The following is a 12,162-nucleotide window of genomic DNA, read 5'->3' on the forward strand; positions in this document are numbered from 1 at the left end:
TCATTTTTTGACATGCAGGGCATCAGTGAGAAACCTTTGGCATCAGTACAGACACTATGGGCACGGGAATTTCATTACATCAGCTTTGATTGTGAAATGGCATTGTCTCTCGTGATCAATTGTGTCAAACTCAGCTGTATTTTTTTAATTAAAGGGTCAGTTCGCCCAAAAATGTAAATAATGTCATTAATTACTCACCCTCATGCCGTTCCACACCCGTAAGACCTTCGTTAATCTTCAGAACGCAAATTAAGATATTTTAGTTCAAATCCGATGTCTCCGTGAGGCCTTCATAGGGAGTAATGTCACTTCCTCTGTCAAGATCCATAAAGGTACTAAAAACACATCTAAATCAGTTCATGTGCTTACAGTCGTTCAATATTAATATTATAAACCGACGAGAATATTTTTGGTGCAGCAAAAAAAACAAAATAACAACTTATTTAGTGATGGCCGATTTCAGGAAGCATCGGAGCATAAATGAATCAGTGTATCGAATCATGATTCGGATTGCACGTCAAACTGCCAATGGCTGAAATCACGTGACTTTGGCACTCCGAACAGCAGATTCGATACACAGATTCACTGTGCTCCGATGCTTCCTGCTTCACATGCGCGAGAGAGTGAGGAACAGCTGCAGTTCACTTAATGGCCACCGGTGTCACTAATAACAAGGGTTTTCTAATTCTTACAAACAGAACCTTTAACTTAATGTTTATTATTCACTTAATTCCTGTTTAATTATACTTAACTTAAAAATGATTTCTTTTTATTAAGGATCCGAATATAAAGAAACATGGGGTGGAGTGACTACTTCTACCCTGATAATCCCAAGAGAAGGGAGGAGCTCATCCGTAAAAGTCAAGAGTTTAAAGATCTGATGAAGAGCAACTTCTATGCCACCAACCAACTAATTGATGTTATGAACGAGCACTTGAGCTGCTCCTTCCAACATATCAAGATAACTGAGGGATCTTCTCTCCATGATAACTGTAATGTGATGATTGAATGCATGCATAAGATCCAGGCAGAGATAGAGAAGATTGACAAGGAGCTGAAGGAGAAGCTGGAACCCACCCTGTATGAGAAACTGCTAAGCCTGTCTCTGCTTCCAGAAGACTTTAAAGTGGTTTCAAAAGTTGTTGAAGGAGTTTGTGGTGTTGCAACTGTGGGATCTACTACTTTAGTTGGTCTTTTAATTGATAAAGGAAAAATTCTGGGAAATATAACAAGTACATTTGCTAAAATTGCGGCAGGGACATTAGCCTGTTTTGGGTTGGCAGTGGTGTTCATGGGGATTGACATGATAGTTGAGGCCATTCTTGGGAGCATTGAGCGTGATAACCTTGAGAAGGCCCTGAAAGAGTATGACGACGCTTTGAGTGAGTTCGAACCAGCGTCTATAGAATATCAGTATAACATTACCTATGCCAAAGTCAAAATTGAGGGAATAAGTAAATAAGAAATGTAAGTTTAAAATGTTTTCTTTATAAACTTATTTTTCTTTTTAATTAAAAAACTAATAACAGAAATTCAGAAAGGTCAAAGTGATGTTTTGAAAAAACATGTATAAAAAGAAAGAATGAATATAATGTAAATGAATCACAGTTCTCCTGCTATTAAAGGGTCATAAAACCATGAGTGATTGTCCACTTCTTCCCATGGTACAAATATGATGTCAAAATATAGCAGAAACAGGAGCTGCCATCTCTCTCTGATCAGAGTGTGTGCAGTGGTGATCGCTGTAAAATCAACAAAAATAAATAAAATATGCATGTATGTCCTTGTCCATCATTACTGAGTCAATGAAAATCACATTGAACTACAGGCTTGAGTTGCTATAAACACTCTGTCACTAAATAATGTTTGTAACTTTAAATTAATTATAAGGATTTACCTATTTAATATTTAAAAAGGGACTATCCAGTATTATTGTACATTTGATTACTTTATTAAATATCTGTAATAAGCATCTCTGTACCTGAATACTGTTAGAACTACTAAACTCAAGTGGTTCAACCAAACATCTCTGGTTCAAACACACGCTGGAGCTTCCATGTTATCTGAACCATATGATCTCATGTACATCCGTTAATCAGTGTTAAAAGAAAAGAAATGTCTACATTAGATCGTTTGAATGATGCACGTGTTGTCTTGTACAAGTCAGGATGAGCAAGTGACAGATGCTGGCAGGGTTTGATGGTTCTTCATTTCAAAGTAATACCAAATTATACATTTACTCCTCTTATTATTAAGTAGCTTTGGGCATGTTGAGTGAGATTCAACTGCTTTATCCATTTTGTTCCTCTATGTTGTCACATTTGTCAGTTTGAGTACCACACTGCTACCTAGTGGTGAACTTTGGAACAGCAGCTTACACCAAAATGAGCAAAATCATGATCATACCATTTGAAATTTATCATACCATGCATCCCTAGTGTACGGTTGTCTAATCTGAAGATACTGAACAAAGTTTATTTTTTACAGGGGTAAAAATTTCACTTCACCCTCTCCATTTAGCATTAAATAGCTTCTTATCAATTTTTGAATGAAAAGTTTGATTTGTTATCTTTAATTTGTGCTCTAAAAATAGGCAATAACATGGTGCTCTTCAAGGTTATTGTGCAATTTATACAAATGTGTGGGGTGGTCATATTGGTATTGCTTTAAAAAACTTAAAAAAAAGCTTTTTTTAACATTAGCATTTTCAGACCCCCAAAACTCCACAGTTATTTAAATGAACTGTCAAAACGCATTAAATTTTTCACCTGTTGTTTGTTAATTATCTCATTAGTTCCTTGTTTGGTCTTGTGTATATAATTACAGGTGTAACAGTACACAAAACTGACGGTTCGGTACGAAACTAAACATAACATTGCTTTTGTTAGAAAACAGTGGTTTTCTGAACAAACTGTGTCTCTGTCTTTAAATATATTCAATTATAATTAAAAGTTGCTTAAAAATATATAAACTATATAGGGAGCCCTTTCTTGCACATTACTGTAATATTACAGATTAATAACACAGCCCAAATTATTTGCCAAAATTCAGTTGCTATTTATTTTTAGATATAATAATCAACACTCAAATAACAAATTGTATGTAAAATCTGCATATAAGGCAGTTTTTGCATTAACTTAAATCTAATTATAAAATTATGTTTTTACTTTAATTCATTGTTGAAATATAAACATTTACACAGTGGCTGTCATTTTCATGACAGATTTATTTAGACATACATTAAATAATCAAGACATCACTAACAGGTTAAGTAAAACAAAGAAAATATAGTGCATATATTTAGCAAAAGAGTTCATTTCTCTGGCGAACTAACAAGCTGTGGGCGCTGAATGACTTGCCTGAGGTAAATGTAATGCTACGTGACATTGTTTACAAGCAGTTTTAATGACGTCTTTCCACCGTTGAAACACTTTTAAGATTGTTTTTGAAGCTCTCTATTTTGACAACTCTCTCTAGATTTATTTTTGTCAAAGGTTTAACACGGGCGAATCGTTGTCAGTTAGGAAATGGATCATATGAGTGATGAAATCGAGAACGCGATCTTTTAAAGACTAATTGTGCAGCTTTGTGCACCTCTCCCTCCCTGCATTGATATATATGAGTAGCGCGAGGGCACTCATTGTTATAATATTCATTAAGGGGAGAGGTTTCTATTAAAGGGATACTTACCTGACTCCTACCTGTGTTCCTGCCTGTCAGTCATCTGTGTTTTTCAGCCCTCATCTTCAGCTAATTGGATCCTAGAAAAGGAAAGAGACTTTATTATCACTCAAGCTTTGTGTTGATCTGAACTTTGCTGTGACTTACCTGTGTGCTTCAGCTGATCTTCCTGTTTACCTGCTAATAAACGTTCTCCTCTTCTGCTGCTGACAAACTCATACAGTGAAGTCTGCAGTGTTTTATTCTTACATTTATTCAATTTATTGCTTGAATGCTACGGTTAAATCCATCTACTGTAGCTGAGAAAAATTAAGCACTGTTCATTTGTAAATTAAGTCATTTTTACACATTCTTACACATTACTCATTCTTTTTACTTATATATTTTTACCTTGTAAGGTTATTTTTAAAATAAAGGAAAATTAGTGTGGCTGTATGGCTCAGTCACTTGCAAAATAGTAAAACAACATAAAAAAGAAGAATTGTGATCAAATCTTTTTTTTTTTTTTTCAGGAAAATCATAATTTATGATACAATTTTGCCATGTTGCCCACCCCACCCTACAGTAAATAAATAAACAGTGTGTCTGAATCAGACTGTATAATAATAATGATGGAACAGAAAAAAATTAGCTTATTTATATTTCTATCTCTACAAAAATAAGAATTGTGTATATATTTAATCAATTATAATTTATTATACATTATTATTATATTACTGTTTATAAGTTATTGTTTTAACAAACATTTTAATTTTTGAAGGTTGCAAGGTTGCATAATGATAATAAAATGGTAAGTCTAAAATGATGTTAATTCAACATACAGATCTTGTTAAAATTAAGTGTGTTAGCTTTAATTCTGAAACAATAGCTGACACTCAATCAGCGTTTAAGGTCGGTCATGTGAAACCCGGTATTAAATGAGCCCTGGGGCTAAATTAAGAAAGACCGCTGAACCACTGTAGGCCTGTGGTAATCATATATTATTTATTATATTTTGGTTTTTGGCTTCCAAATAGAATAAAAAAAAAACATTTGAGGTAAAACTATTAATAACTAGCCGTTATTATGTCATGTAGCCCGTTTTCTTCATTTCACAGAGGTGCGCGTTCGTTCCTCCCTAAAAGCCCAAATTTAACATCAGAATTGATGATAGTTGTAAAATGCAGTTTCTACTGTTACTAAATTGCGGGACTTGTTTGATAATAAAAAGCATTTAAAAGCACAATAATTCGCACAAGAGACGCTGTTTCAAAACTTCAAGGCGGCTCTCTGTTTGTGTGCTCTGAAACAGACCGCAAGTAGATAAACAAATTATACTTTAGGCTTCATGTGTGCATCTAAATTATCAAATGCACACAAAAATGTGTCAAAATGAATAACTTGCTTTAATAAGCATTAATCTATCAAGTGAAAACAGTGAAAACTAGTGTTATTTGATTACTTTATTTGATTTCTTTTATGGGCCAACCTTCCTGAAAGTAAAGCATTGTTTATTTAATGTATCTTTGTTTTGTTGTATATTTACTGCATTAATGCAGTTAAATCGACGCCCATCCCTAGTTGGGCGGTTCATAAGCCACACGTTTAGATGAGAACTGAATGACAATGCAATAAATCTGTCTTACTGTTATTTTCATTATGGGAGAAATAATAAAATCATTCTCATGATCGATTCTTTCAGTGAACCGTGTTTAAATGCATTTAGTTTTCTATTAGAATTAGGTTAAATCTTTAAAAACTATCCTGTAGGTCTATGAAATGTCCTCATAGGTTGATAAGTAACACTGTGTGTATTTATAGCCATTTAACCATATTTTGGGCACAAATTTGTACTCAAAAGTGAGCTAAATCTGGCAAAACCTCATTTTGGGGACCTCCTCTTTTGTAAAAATGGGTAAATTAAGCTTTTTTATAATTATTGATATAAAATGAAATTTCCCCTTTCGTGTGTGTGTCAACCAAAAGAAAAGTTTATAATAACTGACAAGTAACTCATGTTAAAAATGTAATTATTTATGTAATTATTATTTAAGTAATTTACCCTCCCTCCCACCCAATAAACAAATTATACTTTAGGCTTCATGTGTGCATCTAAATTATCAAATGCACACAAAAATGTGTCAAAATGAATAACTTTAGCTTTAATAAGCATTAATCTATCAATTTATACAGTGAAAACTAGTGTTATTTGATTACTTTATTTGATTTCTTTTATGGGCCAACCTTCCTGAAATTAAAGGAACACTCCACTTTTTTGGGTTAATTTTCCAATAGGAAAAATATTGAAACTCTTTGGTCATTTTTGAGCGAGACGCTATTGGTCTATTGCGTGCGCAGCCTCAGAAATGTTTAGCGTCCTCATGTTTAGTGTAGCAGAGAGTGCGCCTTCAGCGCAGCAGCTGGAAGAGTGAGAATTGGATTAAAATTAGGGATGTTCATTTCGGTGAGACCCATTAAAAATACAAAAATGTTATTTTCAAGGCTTTAGTTTTATACATGCGCAAATACGGCATATAAAACAACAGAATATGAGTATCCACACGTTACATACCCGCAGCGCTTGAATGGAGAAATCGCGCCGGCGCCTTGCACACATACACAACATAGCCTATCAGTTCTCACATTTTTAACTTGACATCACAGCCTGTTTATTATCAAAATAAAATAGTCAATCAAAGTTATACACTGCTCAATGTATAGGCTGTACAATCTGTGGCATTCAGCGCTATAGACTCACTTAAAAAGCACATGTGAAGGGTGTATTGTTGGAGCGCGAGCAAAGTACAAAGTCTATAATTTACATAATAAGTAATAGTTTAGCATTCAAATACTTCACGAATATGGAAACATTTGGATTTGTGCCGAAATGGAGAGGTAGGCGACATGTTCTGTTATTTGTCGTTATGGTTCTGTTCTGAATAGGCTACCGTTTATAGGATTATGTTTATAGTTTGTTTTCTTTTTAAACCGTCTAACCGATAGTATTAATTGGTCCAACTTCTTGGTTAACAGTTAACTAGTCAATTATGAGCATCCCTAATTAAAACTTTCCAATGCAGATGCCGTGCTTTTTCTCTCACGATTCTCTGTCTCTATGAGAGTGTTATTCTGGCTGTAGCATGTTGTCTCGCTTTTCATTTGAAAATAAAATGACCATGTTCAGTGGTGAAGCTTTGATTTTGATGCACAGCTGTGGTGTAAGGTAAGACAACCTGTAAGTTTGTTTTTAAGCCAGTTTTGTTTTTGTTTTTTTATTTTTCCGCACGCTGTTACGAGCAGCAGAGCAGCCCGCCTCAGCTTGTAAAAAAGTAGCTTTTTACTGTGGTAGTGCTAATAAACGTTTAAACTAACATTGTGATATGTTTATATGAGTGTTTTATATCTATGGCTTTTATTGAACAAGTGTTGATTTGAGAGTCTAAATCGATCAAACGTGCTCAACTCACTGTCGGCCGCTGCGGTCGTCATTTTAAGAAACAAACTTCAATTTAATAAACAAAGAAGTGCTCCAAACATTTTTCTAAATTAACTTAATAAAGAAATGAAAAGGATTACAACTACTTTGCAATTAAAAACAAAACTGAACATTTTAATGGTTGCAACAAAGGCTGCGTTATGGAGAGGATTAAAAAAAAGAAAAAACGGGCTCGAGTCGGGCTCGGGCCAAAAATTCTGACAAGCTGACGGACACAGGCCGGGCTAGGGCCAAGATTTGTGGCCCGTGCAGGGCTCTAGTACCGCCAGACCCGAGATCGGCTGAATGGATTTGAAAACGGTAAAACTCAACTGTTTAACTCTAGGGGAGTTGGAAAATGAGCCCATTTTCAAAAAAAAAAAAGAAAAGAAAAAAAAAGCCTTTTTTAATTTAAAGGAGTGTTCCTTTAAAGCACTGTTTATTTCATTTATCTTTGTTTTGTTGTATATTTACTGCATTAATGTGACCATTTGTTTGAACTTTGTTTCTTTGTTCTTATTGTATCTTTTAAGTTTTCTATTAGAATTAGGTTAAATCTTTAAAACACAAGAGGTCTATGAAATGTCCTTATAGGTTGATAAGCAACACTGTGTGTATTTATAGCCATTTAACCATATTTTGGGCACAAATTTGTACTCAAAAGTGAGCTAAATCTGGCAAAACTTCATTTTGGGGACCTCCTCTTTTGTAAAAATTAGTAAATTAAGCTTTTTTATAATTATTGATATAAAATGAAATTTCCCCTTCTGTGTGTGTAATAATAACTGACAAGTAACTCGTGTTAAAGATGTAATTATTTATGTAATTATTTAATTATTTATGATGTAATTAATTTATGTAATTATTATTGAAGTAATTTAAACCCAATAATTTAAATAAATATAAATATTAGGAGCAGTTTGTGGAGCTGGGAGGAACAGTCATTGTGATCTTGCAGGATAAGTTCTTTTTTTGCACCAAGTACATTTTCTGGGGCGCACTAAATTTGCTGCTCCTATTTATAAAAGACTGCGACTAAATGATTATATTTTATGACCTTTTTTCTGCCGGTGCGACCTCATTTTGTTAGAGGTCGCAGTTGTGCAACCCCCCCCCCCCCCCCCCCACTTTATATTTCACATAAACATAAAACGACAAACGAAACCGCGCTGCGCCTCTAAGCTTCGCACCATGGACCGTTTATCAGCTGTTCATTTTACCGGGATTTGCATATCTTATTGAGCCTCTGAACACTGGGTTATCACTTGTCAAACACTTTCCTCTTCGTCTTTTGTACCTTATCACAATATGTTAAACAATAACCGATTCACAAGTACAAGTTTATATCTGTGCTCTGTGTGGATGTAGTTTTCATGTTCTGTTCTGGTGAAAATATCGCCTATTTTATCTAATTGTGCTTGCAGGGGTTGTTAATTATTTTCAGAGGCATGTGACCATGCCAAAGGAAAAGTCTCCAAGAGAATTCAACAGGGGTCTAGATGAGAAGAGTCCATCCAGAATGTATTATTCACCTGTGACCCGCAATAAAGTTTCTTACGTTGCTAGAATGATCTGTACTGTTAATCAGAACCTGTAGGTATGACGTCAGCTGATAACCCATTTGACTGTAAGTATCAGTGTTTCTGTATCCCAAGTTAGTTTGAGGCTGGATCCTCTTACTCAAATTAAGCTTTGACTCGTGGTCTTCATTGAGTCTCTTTATGTGGTTTAACTGTAACCACCCAACAAATGTTTATTGGTTTTTAACAAGAAATATACAGAATATTACATATCAAGATAATATACATATATTTAAAAAAAATGGGAAAAAGCATTGCTTAGATACATGTTAAACAGCAGCTCTCATAGGAGAGACAATACGTGTTTATACAATTATTATTCTTATTTTCTGATGTATTTACTGTAGATAATATATTATATATAATGGTTTATTATTTTGCTTATTTCCTGGAAAAGCCTTATATTGGCAATTATGTAACTGTTACATACAGTGGGTACGGGAAGTATTCAGACCCCCTTAAATTTTTCACTCTTTGTTATATTGCAGCCATTTGCTAAAATTCATTTTCAGTTCCTTTTTTTTCTCTCATTAATGTACACACAGCACCCCATATTGACAGAAAAACAAAGAATTGTTGACATTTTTGCAGATTTATTAAAAAAAGAAAAACTGAAATATCACATGGTCCTAAGTATTCAGACCCTTTGCTCAGTAATTATTAGAAGCACCCTTTTGATCTAATACAGCCATGAGTCTTTTTGGGAAAGATGCAACAAGTTTTTCACACCTGGATTTGGGGATCCTCTGCCATTCCTCCTTGCAGATCCTCTCCAGTTCTGTCAGGTTGGATGGTAAACGTTGGTGGACAGCCATTTTTAGGTCTCTCCAGAGATGCTCAATTGGGTTTAAGTCAGGGCTCTGGCTGGGCCATTCAAGAACAGTCACAGAGTTGTTGTGAAGCCACTCCTTCGTTATTTTAGCTGTGTGCTTAGGGTCATTGTCTTGTTGGAAGGTAAACCTTCGGCCCAGTCTGAGGTCCTGAGCACTCTGGAGAAGGTTTTCGTCCAGGATATCCCTGTACTTGGCCGCATTCATCTTTCCCTCGATTGCAACCAGTCGTCCTGTCCCTGCAGCTGAAAAACACCCCCACAGCATGATGCTGCCACCACCATGCTTCACTGTTGGGACTGTATTGGACAGGTGATGAGCAGTGCCTGGTTTTCTCCACACATACCGCTTAGAATTAAGGCCAAAAAGTTCTATCTTGGTCTCATCAGACCAGAGAATCTTTAAATATTTTAGCAAATGGCTGCAATATAACAAAGAGTGAAAAATTTAAGGGGGTCTGAATACTTTCCGTACCCACTGTAGGTATTGTATTTATAATACAGTGAATATAACATTCATATCATGTCCTATAGTACACGTTTGTTGGGTTTTGTCTAATCAGTGTGTTACCCCTGACGCCGTTGGTTGTGGTTTGTTTTCTCCCAAGTGAACATGTTCAATTAGCGTTTGTTGGTGTCTGTGTGAACATTAGTTATTTTTCATAAAATTCTGAATCCAGCAGCCAACTTGTTTGTTGGCGTTTGTCTGTTTGCCTTTAGGCTGGAGAGCACTGCCAAGTTAAACATTACGTGTGTGCAGAAGCGGCTGTACAGAGTTGAATTCAAGGTCAAAGAGATAAAGGAGAAAACCAGTGTGTGGTATAACATATTTTGTTAAGAATATGTTTTATTAAGAAAAGAGACACCACACTTGTTTTATTGAGAAGGTGGTTTATTAAAAAAAAGACACTGTTTGTTATTAATGCTTTTTTATTAGAAATGTGGTTTATTAAGAAAGAAGCTTGCATTAGAAAGAGCACTAATAAGAGGGAAAAAAAGATAAGAGAATCCAGTTGCAAGACAGGCAGCAGCAAGAGAAGCTATACAACCTATAAGATCTTTTTTTTTTTGGAGGACAGTCGGATTGATTGTTATATGTTTACACTTATGAAAAATCAGATTTACATCTGTATTCATGTTGTGCAACTGAGTCATTCTATGAAACGGGTGCCATTTGGGTCCGCAACATTTGATCAGATGCATAAGGCACAAAAAATGTCCCAAAGTTTCCAAAGCTTAAAGTTATTAATTCAAGTGTTCTTTTTGGCATGATATAAGATTAACATACTATTTTTAATCAGTTTTCATTATTACATAGCCAATTTCACATGTCCGTGTTAACAAACATGACACTTGCATCTAAAATATCACCAAATATATTATATATTTTTTTCAAACATGTACTATTTTCAGGATTATATGTGTGTCCCTGTTTACACAAAATATATTTATTCACAATAAACCTTATTTTTTTTGTATTTTTATGATTTGTGCATGTCTCTCAGTTTGACTTACCACCCCGTCACACTAACTTGTTTTATCTATAAATAATACATTGTTTATTTATTGCTTTTTCATGTTAGGCAGGGCCCGTCAAGCTTAAACTTACCACCCCGTCATGCAAAATAGATAGGGAATACTGTAAAATATTTTTTTTTTACATTATCAATACAAAGATAATCATATTTCAGATTGAATGCAATGTAAGCTAGTTGAGAAACTTGACCACATGGGAGATTTGCGGACATTTTGGGATGAAATTTACCACCCCGTCACATACTCACACATTCATCCCAAAATGTCCCTCGATAAAAATCACGTTCTTGGGGGTAACATTTTTTTGGCAGGGTTCCCTTGGTAAAATGTGCATTCCAAGGGCTAAATATCATGTTATTTGGCCTCGCTTCAACCCGTGGACATGGAAAAACAACTCACGGCAACAGTGTAAAAGTAGCCTAGCCCAATTTCGCAGTGTTTGGCAACACTGTTTCGTTCATTAATTCACTCACTCATTCACTCACTCACTATATCACTCACACACTTTATACTCAATTTGAATGTCTCCCCTCTCCAGTTTTTAAAGTTTAAAACCAGCAGATCATATAGAGAAACACTTTGTCCATACCACCCCGTCACATTTACCACCCTGTCATAGGTAATTTTGTTAAAGGTTTATGGAAAGAAAATATTACATAAATTAATGTTGAATGATGTTCTTGTTGTGTGGACTGATCAGATAAATGTAACTTTATTTGTATTTTTTAAGTAAATTAATTTTTTCAGTACAAACATTGAGGTCACTGAAAGGTCAAATTTATGTTTCATGAATAAAAATCTAAAAATAAAAAATATATATATATTAAATTACAGACTTTCTATTGATGGTTTCTAAAAAAGGGACATTTTTCTATTAGGAAAACATTAGATTTTCTTCCTTGCCTGAATAAAAAGGATAACATTAATAAAGATTTTGTGCCTGAGGTGGGAAAATATGTTTTTTGGAGGATTAACATATCTTTCAATTTGTAGGTTTGTTTAAAAAAAAAAAGTTTCTTCATAATGAAAATTTTGAAAAATGTGGAAATCGCACCCTTTTCGTAGAATGACTCAACTAACTT

The 12,162-nt window shown here is 34.6% G+C and overlaps 1 protein-coding gene across 1 annotated transcript; it reads left to right on the top strand.

Annotated features, from left to right (window-relative positions):
- The first annotated feature begins 796 nt into the window (after nucleotides 1-796).
- On the top strand, nucleotides 797-1,462 carry LOC137025155 (single-pass membrane and coiled-coil domain-containing protein 3-like). Its single transcript, XM_067393187.1, has one exon. It carries the CDS (start codon nucleotides 797-799, stop codon nucleotides 1,460-1,462), a length of 666 nt encoding a protein of 221 aa, XP_067249288.1.
- Nucleotides 1,463-12,162: the final 10,700 nt, after the last annotated feature.

Source organism: Chanodichthys erythropterus, chromosome 8 (assembly GCF_024489055.1).
Source record: "Chanodichthys erythropterus isolate Z2021 chromosome 8, ASM2448905v1, whole genome shotgun sequence".
NCBI classification, from domain to species: domain Eukaryota; kingdom Metazoa; phylum Chordata; class Actinopteri; order Cypriniformes; family Xenocyprididae; genus Chanodichthys; species Chanodichthys erythropterus.

What these genes read in the sequence shown, in the direction of transcription:
- LOC137025155 (XM_067393187.1), top strand. Translation starts at nt 797, where the DNA reads ATGGGGTGGAGTGACTACTTCTACCCTGATAATCCCAAGAGAAGGGAG.